At 28.9% G+C, this 16489-nt stretch overlaps 1 protein-coding gene across 1 annotated transcript; it reads right to left on the reverse strand.

The window, feature by feature from the left end:
- Nucleotides 1-10125: 10125 nt before the first annotated feature.
- LOC107441352 (mucolipin-3) lies at nucleotides 10126-15975 on the reverse strand. Its single transcript, XM_016054581.4, has one exon. It carries the CDS (start codon nucleotides 15563-15565, stop codon nucleotides 13748-13750), a length of 1818 nt encoding a protein of 605 aa, XP_015910067.1. The 5' UTR covers nucleotides 15566-15975; the 3' UTR covers nucleotides 10126-13747.
- Between the last annotated feature and the right edge of the window lie 514 nt (nucleotides 15976-16489).

Raw genomic sequence — 16489 nt, forward strand, 5'->3', positions numbered from 1 at the left:
GCTGATATTAATTTAATAAGAAAATGTTTTTATTCCTTATTCTTGAGACCCCGTAAATTCAAGTGGAAAATTATTAAATTTTAATCAATCTTCTGTATGAAAACTTTTAATTTTTACATATACAGTCAAACCCCGCTATAGTGAATGCGGTTTATAGTGAACGAAATGTTCGGTCCCGTGCCTTGCTATACACGTATAATGTTATTTTTTTGTGGATATAGTGAACCAAAAAAGTGAGGAAGTTGGATATAAAGAACTTTTTTCTGTCTTCGACTGATTTTTTTCTTAATTTGTTTTGGTAATAATTTTGAAATTTCTACTTCAAAATAAATACCTATACCGATTTTTAAAACCATATATAGAGGGGAATGTAGAGATAAGCATTTTTTTCTTCTTTGCCTCTTTTATCTCACTTTCCCATCCCTAAACAAACCAAGCAGATGTTTCCAACCCAGGCAGATGATACACCTGTAAGGTGTCAGTAGGATCAATATGCATTTTCTTTCAGAGGGAATGAGTCATTATTGGTCAAAGGGTTGGACACTAATATGTGTTGATAAGGCCCTCATTTCAACTCCTTTTTGCTGTCAATTCAGTTTAAAAAATCCTGCAAACAAGTTTCTCAAATTTTACTATGGCGACCAGTAAACGTAAGACGATCTTCATTGATGATAAAATGGGCATAATCAGAAAAATTGAAAATGGTTGCAATCCAGCTGATATTTGCAAATAATATGAACTATCCAAATCTGCAGTTTGTAACTTATGGAAAAATAGGCAGTTAATAATTTCTGCTCAGGAAAAAAATTTATTTGCCATAAAAAAGTTGAGAAAATCAGATCACAAGGATGTTGAAGAAGCATTACTGAAGTGGTCCAGCATTAGAAGAAGCCACAATCTTCCAGTATCTAAACAAATGTCGACGAATTTGCTAAGCGATTTGATGAGACAACTTTTAAGTGCTAAAATGGCAGGTTAGACAGGTTTAAAAAGCAGAATAACAGAAATTCAGGAAAAATTTTCTGAGAGTCGGGAAGTGTTTCCATATCTGATGTTGAGGATTGGTCATCAGCTAGAGATTACTAATTTTTTTTTTTTTTTTGTACGCAAGACGAAGAGTAATAAAAAAATAACACATGTTTTGTTACTAGATAATATTTTTCAGTCATTTATTTGGATAATGCGTAATAAAAGGGAGGAGTTAAGGAACCATTGGTTAAATTGCCTGCGTAACTGATATAGTGAACATCCGGTTATAGTGAGCCGAAATGTCGATCCCTTGAAGGTTCACTATACCGGGGTTTGACTGTATAAACATAATCATCAAAAACAATTCCTCAATGAAAATTGAAACTGTTGTTAAAAATGGGTCTCAAGTTATTCTTTAAATACATTATTATGAATGAATGAATTTGCTTGATTCTAATACAATTTCTGTTCTAAATGTAACCATAGATATGATTTCATTATTTTGCCTAAAAATCTAATCTAGACCTTTAAAGTGCAATAAAACTGGAAAAAAAAAGTAGTAGTTGCAATGTTTGATGCATTTATTTTCTCACATAATCATATTAAACTTTTACTTTGTTGTATTAATTTATTCATATATCAAGAGTTTAATTTTAAAAAAGAGATGAAGACATCATAAAATTTGGGAAAGTAAAGTTTTATTAGGTGGTTTTTTAAGAAACATTTTTACAAAAAGAAAATTATCTAACTTGTTTAAGACCAATGAAAAGAGAAAGAAATGCTCGGAGAATGTACTGAGACTACCGAATCATGTCGTCCTTTTGGAGTTAGAAATGTGAATATTCCACCGGACTACCGCAGATCCAACAAAATTTTCTAAGGGTGCATGGTTTCATTAAACTGTTCTACCGTGTAAAGTGCTCGCCTTTGCACACATGTCGTCAGGCTACCAAAGCAAGGGAGCAAGGCCGGATTAACCATTAGACACGTGGTTAGGGCACCAGTGGATAGGGGGGCACCACAAAGCCTAACTAAATGTTCGCAGTACATTTTTTTTTTTTTTTTGAAACATTGATAATAAATTTATTATTTTGAGCTTCCATTTTAAGAGTAGATAACAATCATTTCTAAGTACGAAATTTCACATAATAAAAGAAAAAAAAACGAAAGATGTTTTGCATCAAAAATTTTCGGTCTTATAATGAAATTAGGTAGTGAATTTCTATGTGATAAAAGCTCTATTTATTTATCCATTACAATTTTAATTATATTCTCATTGCAACTGCAAAAGAAGTCATCAAATTGCGTAAAGGTTGTGTTGCAAAAATTTACATCAAAGAATTTTTTTTATTCACTAAATTAAGAAAAAGGAGCTGTGTTTAAGTATCATTTTTCGAAATTTCTTTGTGGAGGAGAGGTTAAATTTGCGAAAAATATGACCACACACTTCGCATCACTTATGATTTTTTTTTTTATCTATATATATATATCGAATATCGAAATTAGATTTTAAGATTTAAAATGTATACATACTACGTAATAATGAATGCAAACAGCTAGTTTTTGAATAAGGAAAGAACCTCAATGTGAACCGTTGTTCGTTGACGGTGAAAAATACGTTAAGAAGAGTACCCATTAAAACTAATTTAATTTTGAAAGCAAATGTATGAAATAAGTAGCAATAAAATCAAATTTTCAATCATTGAATTTTGTTTAGTGCAAGTAAACTATACTTTGTGCATCTTATAACGAAACTTGTAAAAATTATAACTAAGAAATAAGAAAAGTACTGAAAATTTCTAATTAAAAATAAATAGCAAATTTAGGAAAGATATTTTATTAATTGAATTTTAAAATATGTTTAATAACTAATAAGGGAAATCCTTAATGATAATGATTATATATATATATATACAATATATGTGTGTAATTTCATCAACTTTTATTATGGTGATAATTTGAACATGTAAATATTTTGAATATAATAATATTAGATAACATCAGAAAATTGGCAAAATCCAACGTTATCTTGCACAACTTCTAATATTAGAAAGATACAAGAGGTCGCTGTTTGCTCAGCATTATATAATATTAGATTCTATGCGAACTTATATTATCTAGCTTTCGCCATAATATTATTTTGCATTAGTTTTGATGCTATATAATATTAGATTTTGTATTTTCTGATATTATTTTGCTTTGCTTTTTATTTTTTTGGAGTAAGCAAGTCGAAGATATGGATGGTAGTAGCATAATTCGGTAATATAATTTTACTTAATTTTCTGTATTGTTATGAAGCAGTAAAACATAGAACAATAGTTTTATGTCATTCCATGCATTATTTACTTAGCAATACAGAAATACTAAATAAAATTATATTAGCGAATTTTGCTACCTTCCATTTTTCTCCTCCTTACTCCAAAGTATATCTTATGTTCAGCTGATTTTTTTGAATATTTCATACTTAATTAGGAAATAATATTTTATTGCAACTTTTATTGATATTTTTTTCTCTTATTCATACAATGGGTTTTCTGACAAATTGCTCCTCAAGAGGTCTTAATCCGGCCTTGAATAGAATTATTATTTTGTTTAATATTTTGGACATTCTCGTAGCTAGTTAACCTGTCAAAGTCAAAGGTACAAAAGAGCTTAAGAGCAATAAATAACTATCAATTAAATCTTAATTTGACTAGTAAAAAAATGACCTTTTAGGAAAAATAATAGAAACCACTTAAAACTACTGCATTAAACCTGTACTTAAAACTCTCATCAGTGATAGCAGTAACTTTGGTCTGAAAAAGCTGTTACAGTAAATAAAAACTCTGTCCTATAAGTAAATAAATGCATAAGCAAAATACTTTAAATAACTATAAATTCAATGATCAGATTTTCATTTACAAATTCGGAACATTCGTGTTTTTATAATACAAAACAAAAACATAAGTATAGCAACAAGGAATATAATATAAAAACTAAATTTTAATAATCAGTAGAAAATAACAAACCATCGTTTTTAATTTATTCACTTTTTTTTCTGTTACGATATTTTTTATTCCTGTATGCATACGCGTACATAATACCACATTAGTTTTACAGAAAATAATTTTAGGTTTGGAAAAATATAATCCTTAGAAACATAAACAGAAGTATTGTATGTAATTTTATTAAACCAACATATATATGAAACCTACTAAAATCTATTTTGCCTACTAAAATTTCATGTACTAAATATTTTACACATTCTTTACAACATTTAAAGACAAATTCGTAAAATAAATCGAAATAAAATTTGCGTATTGTAACCTAAAATTTTTATTTTAAATCGAATAACTATTTTAATTATAACGTCATAGAATGAAATTTATTTCGATAAGATCAATCATTTAAAAAATTTAATTACTTCTTGAAACTTATAATACGGCATCATCCCCTCTTAAAAAATACGTCAAATTGTATTTTTAACAAACACTTGAAATCTGTTTTTATTACTTTTGAGTATTATTGTGTAATAGAATGCTTAAAATGTAAATATATATATATATATATAATTTTTAATAATTGTAATTTTATTTTTACATTTAAGTTTAATAAATTTTTTATTATTAAAATATAATAATTCTTTAGGAAAATTAAACTCTTCACTTATATTGATTTAGACACAATCAATATTGATCGATAAATAATAATTATTGATAAAATTATTTGAAGGGTTTAGCTACTACCTGAAGCAACATCAGCTTTACACTATTACAGCATGCTTTCAAAAGCAATAATTTAGAATAATGTTTTAGTAGAATAAACTTTTTCTGTGCATTCATGTAGGATTCAGTGCACTCACGTTCTGTGCATTCACGTATACACGGGGGGTGTGTAAATACGAGAAATTAGTTACTGATTGTAGCATAAATAATGTTATTGGTTAAAAATTATGTCAATCAAGAAACTTTTCTTTTCCTAGACCTCCCACTTCCTCCTCTTCCTTTCCTCCCACTTTCTTCAATCTTATAAGTCACCATTTATTTGTATCTCTACCTCCCCCCCCTCGAAAGGAAGCCCTTTTTTCTTTTGAAAAAAAAAAAAAAAAAAATAAGGGGGAATGAGTCCCCTATAGCAGGGGTGTCCAACTCGCGGCCCGCGGAGTTTTTTTTTGTGGCCCGCGAACTAAAATATATTAGTTGTCACTTTTTGCGGACAATTTTCGTAAAAAAATCTATATTGGTTTAAAATACTTTTCTCGTTAATAAAAATCTAATTTCTTCGTTTCTGTGAAATTTAACATACCAACGGTGCAAAAAAATTTATTTCTCAGGTTTTGCATCCAAGAAAATATTTATTCCAATACAAAAATAATTACGTATGTTGCTCTTTTTTATTTCATTTTTTTGTATTTTGTGAATATAATTTAGCATGTGCGTATCAGAAATTCTCCGATTTAAATTTTTGAAACCACTCATTTAGGACGAAAATATTTACACACACATTTGTAAATTTTAAATGTAACTATCTGTTCTCTGGTGGTTGCTGCAGACAAACCTTAATTTTCTCATCGAACATTTTGTGTGCTAAGTTTTAATACCAACCTTTTCAAAGTTTTAACAATTAGATGTCAGTTGCACATTAACTATTTAATACATAGAAATACATTAAAGTTAATGTAGCCCGAATTTTTTTATTTATTTAATATCTTTTTAAATATTATTAATAACAATTAAATATTTTTAAAAATCTACTTCTTATTTTAATTTGTAATTCAATACTTTTGTTTCGTACAACTTGGTAAAATTCTGACAGTAATATTTAATGTTTCTTCAAACATAAGAGAGTCCTACATAAAATTTTAACATAGTCCGCCATTTGATTTGTGCTTTTAATTGTGGCCCCCGCCGGCCTCATGAGAAACCCCTGCTCTATAGGATGCTTATCTGAGATTAAAGGATGTAGTAAATCAATTGGTTACACTTGTCCTTAAAGTGTTTCTTCTCAGAAAATTTAGCTTTGTATTCTAACACATATGTTGGCGACAATCACGGTGGTCCTTTTCAGGAACCTTCGAATTCATGGAATCGAATGCTGGCAATATACAGCTTTTGTTGTTTTACGGTGGGATTGTTTGTTATAGGCAGAAAGCAAGACCAGGTTAAATCGAACCACGTTTCCCAGAAGTCTGTTACTTATAATAAAATAACAGGGAACAACAATATTTTTCCCACTCGTTTATGCAGAATGACCAATTTTTATTTTAAGAAAAAGTTAAATGGATAATGGAAATACCTAAACTAATTATTTATTTATTTCAATCTGATTTACACACGAGCTACAAGTAAAAATTAAGCACAACTATTAAATTTTTTTTAATGATCAGTATTCTTCTGTCGATAGAAATAATATTATTATATTCAAAATATTTACATGTTCAAATTATCATCATAATAAAAGTTAATGAAATTACACACATATATTGTATATATATATAATCATTATCATTAAGGATTTTCCTTATTAGTCATTAAACATATTTTAAAATTCAATTAATAAAAATATCTTTCTTAAATTTGCTATTTATTTTTAATTAGAAATTTTCAGTACTTTTCTTATTTCTTAGTTATAATTTTTACAAGTTTCGTTATAAGATGCACGAAGTATAGTTTACTTGCACTAAACAAAATTCAATGATTGAAAATTTGATTTTATTGCTACTTATTTCTTACATTTGCTTTCAAAATTAAATTAGTTTTAATGGGTACTCTTCTTAACGTATTTTTCACCGTCAACGAACATTCGGTTCACATTGAGGTTCTTTCCTTATTCAAAAACTAGCTGTTGGCATTCATATTACGTAGTATGTATATATTTTAAATCTCGATAGAATCGATTAAATCTAATTTTCGAAAAATGATACTTAAACACAGCTCCTTTTTCTTAATGTAGTGAATAAAAAAAATTATTTGATGTAAATTTTTGCAACACAACCTTTACGCAATTTGATGACTTCTTTTGCAGTTGCAATGAGAATACAATTAAAACTATAGTTTAAGCAAATATTTTATGTAGTATAAACAAAAACATGCACAAAAACTGCAAACATAGATTTTTTTTTCACATCATCAAACCATTGCATCAAAATTTTGTAAATTAAATTTTTTTTCATAAAAATATCAAATTGCCGGAGTATTAACTTGCTACAACTGCGAAAAATATTCCGTAAACATGAATCGTAGCAGTATGTTATGGAATCAGTGTAATGGATAAATAAATAGAGCCAGGGCCGGATTTAAGCTTCGTGGGGCCCGAAGCTACTGAAAATGATGGGGCCCTCATAAGTTCAATTCTATTTTTATAAACCTAAAGTAAACTGCTCTTATATTTTATTGTTGAATGTTAGCAATATATTATTAGAGAATATGATATTACTTGATTGTTAAATATATTGATTGTGAAGAGACTATAATGTAGAACCTTTCTTTTATTGCACATATTTTTTGAACGAGGAAAAAAAGTTACAACAGAAGCACATTTTAAGCTCATCATAAGCACAGAGTAAAAATTTGGCATGCTGGAAGGCCATATTAAGCAGATTTTTTCCTTCTGAATATATGTCATTTGAAATTTTAAATGATTTTTTGATAATTTTTTTCTAAATTTTTTTTTTCTTACTTTACATTTTGCTTGGCTGCTCAAAATTTATAAGACTTAGAAATAAGAAATTATGAAGGTGTATAGAAAATATGCAAGGAGTTTCAAAGAATACAAGAAAATACAATTTTTACCATGCTGTTTTACCATGCTGTTCGGTAGTAAATGTGGTAAAATTTGGTAAATTTTTTCATGATAGAAGCAATTTCAAACTGTGTTCTATGGAACTTCAGTGTTCCGTGTAGAGTTAAAGAGGTTCCACGAATTAGTACTTCTTATAACCAGAATGAATACATTTATAACTTCCAGTTAGTACTTTTTATAATCTCTCATTATATTTAGATCCGAACTATAAATCATATCTTATATAATATTTCGGTTTCCTTTATTAAATTATTTGAAGTAAAATACCAATTAAATAGAAATGGTATTTTTTAAATGAATATATATTTCTAAAAACAATATGTTGAACAAATTAGAAAAAGAATAAGCATTCATAAAATATTACATTATTATTTCATACCACACTTTTTAAATCAAAATAAAATAACCAAATTCTTTTATAAAGAAAAGTGCTTTCCAAATTATTAATTTAGAAATAGTAAGCAATTTGAAATTACTTTGCATTACCTCACATTGTATTTTATTTCCAATGCATACGTTTAAAATAAAAACAAAGCTGTCCAAATTTCATAAAAAGTTTCGATTTATAATTTTAAGAAATTGTTTCGACTTTGATTTAAAAATTTAAGAGCCTTATTAATTAAACAATTTAAGTCTTATTAACTTTAAATACATAATAACAACAAAAATCAAGGACTTAAAAATAGAAACAAGTCATCAATAAACAATAAAATCATAAGTTAACTAAATAATTGAATTTTGAGAATGCAATATAATATTACCAATTAAACATATTTTATATTTAGGGGAAACATGACAAATTTGGTCATACAGGAGGTTTTTTCTTCTTCTCTTATTTAAACATTTGTTTAGCTGATGACCACTTGATTTCAATGGTCTATCAAGCATAATCACATGCTGTTTCTGTCTATTAGCAGTAAGTAAAATTAAAATAATATTACATCTGTTATCTCAATTTCATCCAGAATAAACCAAATCAGGAATTTTGGCTGATAGGCTGTCAAAGAGGGGATTGAATAGTGGCCCACCATTTAAATAAATAAGAAGAAATCAAAAAGTATTAAAGGAAAGAAAAACTAAATAAATTTATAAAAGATATATATTTCTCTCCAATAGTTAAAATTACTGAATCAACCTTAATATTCATTTTAACTATGGTGCTTCAGATTTCTCACTTTTCATCAGTAAATAACTATTAGGTTTGAAGTTTCTTTAAACAAAATTAGCTATCACATTTTTCAGACACTTACTTATTGCTTTGTTGGCTCTTGAAATACTCATCCATCAGAGCAAAGTAGGTCAAATTACCCTTTAGTAAGAAGGTTTAAGACTGGGCTAAAGAACTGGGTTTGACCCCGTTCTTTAGCTCTTAAAAAATTATTTATGAAAAATATTTTTTAATTTGACAGAGTTTATAAATTAAGTAAAAAGTATTGATGCAAATAGGGGGCAAATATCACAAGCTCTTAGATAATTATTAATTTTAACTTTGAAATTTATTATATTAAGAAACGTATGAATTAAAAACTATGCAAACCTTCCATGTTTTCCCCTAACCACTACCAAAGTTGATTTAATAAAAACATTTGAAAAGCACCCGACAATGTAAAAACGATTAACAAATATGCATTTTGGGCTTCAGAGGGCCTCAGCTCCTAATAAAACTTTTAAAAAAAAGAAGAAAAAAGTGAAATCTGGGGGGCCCCAAGCTACAGCTTATTTAGCTTATACGTAAATCCGGCCATGAATAGAGCTTTTATCGCATAAAAATTCACTACTTAATTTCATTATAAGACCGAAAATTTTTGATACAAAACATCTTTCGTTTTTTTCTTTCTTTTATTATGTGAAATTTCGTACTTAGAAATGATTGTTATCTACTCTTAAAATGGAAGCTCAAAATAATAAATTTATTATCAATATTTCAAAAAAAAAAAAAAAAAAATATATATATATACTGCGAACATTTAGTTAGGCTTTGTGGTGCCCCCCTATCCTCTGGTGCCCTAAGCACGTGCTTAGTGTGCCTAATGGTTAATCCGGCCTTGGAGGAAGACCACGAGAACCTCCAACGGTGAGCCTGACGGCAAAGAGACTCTAATCCTTGATCTGTGTACCACTGAGGATATTTCATGTCAGCACAGTGGTCGGTGCAAGCGGGACGCAGGTTCATATCGACCAGCTATGCCCGGGATTCGAACCGATTCACCTTATTGGAAGGCGAACGCTCTATCCCCTGAGTCATCGTAGCTCCTATATGATTTATTATAAAAAATAAATTGCTATGTGTTTTATAATTCTTGTTTGATTTACTATCTTGCAGCCTTTCTTTTAAACGCTCAAGTATTTCACACTTCCAAATAGAGAGAAAAAAAATTTAAACTTATCCAAATAATTTTAATTGAGGATTAAATACAAATAATATTTTACAATCAGAACATTCAACTGTCTTTAATACAAATCTTCTCTATAACAAGCAACATTATTTTGTTAAAATATTTTTCACATTGAAGTTATTTAATCGTATCACATAGAGCAGCATGTTGTAAGAAAATAAAATAAAGCTATTGTGCGACTTTGAGGAGAACTCCTTCAGACTAAAAGTCTAAGGCTGTCTGCTGCTATGGTTACAACGAGAGCACATTTCTAATAGGGGTGCAATGGAGGAATGAAGGCGTCAATTGGTTTACTCACACTGACCTATGCAAAGATCAAGACTATCCACCCACACCCCTATTCGAAGTGACTTTTCCTCATAACCACGGTACCCGTCACCACGCGAGACTGATGCCTGGAGGAGTTCTCCTGATTGCCACACTATAATTAATACATTTGTATACAAACATTTATGACTAGCATGTTACATAATACTACAAAATTATTTACAAATAATAATAAATATTGCAGAACAACAATTATTATCCAGTTAAAATTGCAAATGTGATTAAAGTTATCAGTCCATTCATATACAAATAATTCAAATTTATTTTATTTATGCAAATTATACAGCCATTAAGTCAATGTTTTAAGCGAAATTTGTTTTAACTTGCACGCTGTAAAATAAATCAATATAATATAGTTTTACAGTACAGTATGTGACACACTTTGGGGAGAAAAACCCCACTTTAAAACATAAAATATTAAGTAGATCACAATTGAGAAAGGGTAAATGTTTTAGGAAAAAATAATTATAAGAGTTTTTATAGTCAAAAATTTGACATTGCGGATGAGTTGTCTTTCGTTGAAAAACAACTTCAATACCGAGCAGGGATCTGTCCAGAGATTTTATAAAAAAAACTACTCATAATTTGTGAATATAAAATAAGCGTTAAGTCACATTCTTTCAACCAGGGTCTGCTTTTGTGAATTTGTGCAAATAAGGTCCTGTTATTGCAAAAAACTTTTTCAAGGAGTTTTTAAATTGTAAATAGATACAAGATTCTGCACAACAATTGCTGCTACTAAATTAGAGATGCAACAGACAAATATTTGGTATTTAGCCTATACTGCTCGAAGCAGAATATTCATTTCGAACAAATAATGGAAACAAAATCACTCACATTTTTAATAACACACAACTTAGTAATGTATCACTTTTAATGTGTTACGCATTAAAAAAATTTAAACAATTCCTAAATTTATAATATTTTATTTAAAAAATTGCCAGAAATTAATTTTTATTTACATAATATTCTATTAATTAATTTTATGAATAAATATAAATTGATCAATTATTTACAAAACAATTATCATTTAATATCAATAAGAATGTGCACACGATGTTTGTAGAAGTAGAAATATTTTCTTAGAATACTACATTTGGAATTTAAACTTAGGGAAACTTTATAAACTTAGTTCGTTTTGAACCGTCTCCCCCCCCTCCTCCGGGAAGGGTTTATTCGATTGACAAAACAATAATGAGGATAAACAAATTTGTGAAGGGTCCGATTAAAAGATAAATTATTTTGCGAAGGTATGAAAAAATATTTTGTGAAGGGTTCGTTAACGGAACCAAATTTCTTCTAAACAGAGCCCTGCCAAGTATCACTTAATATCAGATTTCAATTATAATTTCTGTACACAGTCTTCATAACATTCTCCCGCTCCTATTTACAAATTATATTCCAAAAATGAACATAGTGCATATTTTAAGTCAAAAACTAGCAGCTTTTTTGAAAATTCATACTATTTTTCATTTTTGCTACTTTTGAATATAGGTAAAATAAGCTGGATTTATTGCCATAAAGCAGCCTTCTTAATCGAAATAAAAGAAGAGAAAACTTTAAGTAACTGTTTTTAGCCTTTTCATCTGTTGTTATACGAGATAATAGTATATGCTTTCAATTAAAGGACGGAACTAAAATATATTAATAGCAGACAAAAATGAAATATATATATATATAATTTTAACAAAATAAACACACACACACACACACACATATATATATAGATGTTAACAATAAATGTAGTTTTTCATTAACCTTGTCCAATTTCACTTAAAAAAAAAAAAATTTAAAGAAAAGGAAAACCTAAAAAGTTCCTTTTTCTAGCATTCAATATTGTTACCCAAATAGATCAGAGACACCAAAAAAGGTAAATTTAAAAAAAAAAGAAAATGCAGAAGGAATTTGTTTGGAAATCTAAGACATTTGATAAAAAATGGTTTTACTCTAACAGTCAGGAGAATAAACAAGACTGAAAATGCAGGATAATACTTTATCTGTATAACTGGAAATAAATTTTGTCATAACAAAATTACCAAAAATTCATAACACATCTAAGCAAAAATTAAAAAGAAAAAAAAATTTTACATTAAAATATCTTTCATTTCTTAATAAGTATTACCCTGAGGGGGGGAAAAAAGAAGCAATTTCATTTTAAATAAATTCACATGCTTATTTGATAAAAAGTGTGGTTGTTATTTAAAATCTTTATGAATTAACACAAATGAACATAACTGAAGTTTATGCACTAAAATTAAACAAAAATGTGATGTTAAGCAGGCACTTAATCTTCTTCTTCTTACTATGAATAGGCAACAAAAAGAAACCCCAAAATAAAAAATGCTATGAAATATTTATCACTAATACAATAAAGATAAAATAACAATAAAAATATCTCAAAATGTTATCTTTATCACAGTAGTATTGACTTATTCAATGGCAAGTCAAATATTGTAAAATCAGTTACAGATGAATTTTTATGAGTAGTGACAGGCATAAGCAATAAAAAGAGTTGAAGATTTAGCAGCAATTTTAATGGCAAAAGATAAATTACTTTGAGAAGCGTTGTACAGTATCAACAATTATTTCATGAATTTATTGTTGTAAAAAAGTTTGTTTCAGACATTTTTTAAAATAACTTTCAAATCTATTTTTTAAAATTTAAAAAATGACTAGTAATTGTTTCTGTATATATCTAATCATATTAATTAAAATTTAATTGCATCACATATTATAAAAATAGCATTTCACACTGAAATAAATGTTATAAATGCCCTGATTTCAGGTAATCAAAATTTGTAGCATCAACAAAGACTTTTTTATATATATATTTCAAATTCTATAAATATTATAATTTAAATTCTTTGCTAATGTAGACCAGAGTTTTCCAAACCTAAAGTACACAATAATTTTTCCATAAAGGTTAAGATCTTCCCAACAAATGGAGTTTTATTATTTATAGGAAAAAAAGAAATTTCCAGCTTTAGAAATTTCAAAAAGAAAAAAAAAGCTGCAAACATATTCAAACTATAAAATAATCGTTCAATGGCTTTTATCAAAATAATTAACATGTATTGAGATATACTATCAGACAATTATAAAATTAATTAACTCTTAATTATAATAAAATGTTTATATGATTCAGATGAACTTTTGAGATTAGAATGTGATTCAAACTTTATAAATCAACAAAATATTTAAAAAAAAATAAAATGAAATAAATAATACATTTTATTATTGACTATAAAATCCTGACAATAATTACAAATCTTGCATCATTTAAGCCAAGAGTGAAGTCTAACCCAATGCCACATTTTTTTAATTGAATTTGTACCGTCATCTCGATCTACGTCCGAAGGAGCAGACGGTTCTTGCGCCTCCGCTGCGAGAAAAATTTCTACTATTTTCTTTGGCTCTGCGCCATGCGAATACAGATGTTTTATTGTTTCATAAGTGTCCATTATTACAGATATAAATAAAGATACAACAACATAAATAAATATCAAAAGAAAAGAGTACAAATAAAATCTTGCAAACCACCAGATGACGTCGAGCTTCGTGTCTAATAAGGCAAAGGTTGCAAACATATCGTCCCCATTCATTATCGCAAACAAGCACTCAGCCGTTCGACTGAGAGTGCGAAATTTGATGTGATAAGGTCCCAGCACAATCCAACCGCAGAAAGTGTACCCGAGGAAAAGAAAGACGGCGCATATAAGAAACCTTAGAACATTGGGCAAAGCCTTCTTCAAGGTCAATATAAGCATGTTGTACTTGTCAAAAAAACCTAAATATCTCAGAATTCCTATCCAGATCAATAAGTTTCCAACACCCAGAAGAATGGAACACTTTGCATACTCTGATCCTTCAGCACTCTCTTCTTCAATTTGCATTTTTATCAAGGAACCAAATACCAACATGATATCACTGATAGCGATGTTGATATACCAAAGATCCACAAAATCTAACAATTCCCCGAAAGGCACTTCTTTGTTGTAGAAATGGCGGAAAAAGAGTACAGTCTGCCTCGCAAGTTTATATCCACTGTGCAACGACCTCAAACACAGTATCCCCGACAGAATGCTAAATATAATAACAAAGCTGTTTAAGAGTTGCCTCAATAAATAATACAAATCTTCTTTTTTGTCACCCACCCGCGACCTCACGTGACACAAAACTTTGTTGGAGTTGATGGGCATGCTGATTTCCATCTGTCCGTCGTGTTCCCTGTTGTCGTACAAAACGACAATCTTGAGTTTGTAACATTCGGGAAAGTCTAATTTATTAGCCGATTTTAAAAAGAGAGTCTTTAACTGGAGATGCAATTTTACAAATACTAAAGTTTTGAAATTGATTGAATAGTTAGAATGGATAAGAAAAGATTCAGTTGAAAAAGTGTCAAAAGATGACGGATTGATGGAAAAACACGTTTCCCGAGGTAGATCGTGAATCTCGATAGTCGAATTCCCGGGGTATACTCTCCCTTTGTACTGTGAGACACAAAATTCAAGAGGCAGGGGAACCCCATTATGAGTGTCATAACCAAAAATACCAATGGCAGTCGAATTAATGTGTCCATATTGTTGAATAACATTATCAACGTGCTCGTAAAATTCCGGTATGGTGTACAAAGCGTACGGTCCAGTACCAGGAGGATAAACGGCAACATCGGCAGTCCAATCTTTTAAAAAGATATGGCTAAGTGTCATTTTCATATCTAAATGTTGTCTAACATATTCAAAGCTATGAAATCCAAAAAGGCACATTTGGATAGTTGCAATTATAATGTTTATTAAATTAATGGATAATTTCCATGGAAACCGACCTCTAATTCTCCATTTTTGTATAGGATTCATGAAATAATCATTCAATTTGCGTCGCATTTCATGACTAGATATGCGATATATTTCTTCAGAGGCTGGAGTAACGATTTCTGCTTCTTCCAGAAAGCTATTAATACTTCCCGTTCTATTCCTTGGGGAAGAACTAACAGATTCGAAATCACAAGTATCGCTTGATGAGATTTCTACATAGGGAGATTCACGGCTTTTGTCCCTATGGCGAGTATCGCTTATGAAATCCATGGTGACCATTCAAAATATTACATTACTAATATGGATGAATTAACAATATTGGTTGGAAATGAAGAGAGTTTAAATCGGTGCAGTTTTTTTTTTTCACGTTTAAGTGAAAGAACAACCTTTTCCTCTCTGATCAAAGTCTTCTCAATCAATATTTATCAGGTGCTTTTTATTTACATTTACAATGATGGGTGTTCTAATGATAACAGTGAGAATTCATACTGAATTTTTTAAACTTTTAAGTGTGATCTGTTGAACTCAACCAGTGATTTTGCGAATTATAACGTAAAAAACTGTTTTTAGTGCTTTATATGGTAACTCAGTTTCCGAAATGCAAGTCGATTGCATAAGGGAAAGTTGAGCTGTAAAAACAAATTTTAAAATGGTTTTGACCACCTGTTTCTGTACGTTCTTTGCTCCTTGATTTGTGAAAGGATCTCTATCTTCATAGGAACGCACTGTCTTGAATGCCCGCCGTTTTATAACCCTAAACTTTGGCGATCAGCTGAAATGGGTGATTGCCAAACTAATTCTATCGCCAAGAGCTTGGATGCCCGATTTTTTTTGATTACGCATCACGCATTTTTTAGAATTTACATTACGCACAAATGAAAACCATGAAAAAGTTTTAATAACTAACTAACTGAACGCTAACAGGCAATTATGAGACTCTATCTCAGCAATTATTAACATTTTCCAATTTATTGTTCTTCATGAAATTAAATGCATTGGGCAGCTTAGATTGCTTATAAATCTGTTCTTTATTTTATTTTAATTATTTTATTTATTTTTTAGTTATTTTTATATTTTTCATATATTTTTAATTAGCACTTAAATTGTTTTTTTAATATTTATTTCAAGTATTTGAATTTCAGAACAATATAAAAATCAATTTTTTAATTTACATTAATTTTTTCATTTAAAATTTACAAATTA

The sequence above is a fragment of the Parasteatoda tepidariorum genome, chromosome 2, assembly GCF_982258835.1.
Source record: "Parasteatoda tepidariorum strain Cologne lab strain chromosome 2, Ptep-v5.0, whole genome shotgun sequence".
NCBI lineage: Eukaryota > Metazoa > Arthropoda > Arachnida > Araneae > Theridiidae > Parasteatoda > Parasteatoda tepidariorum.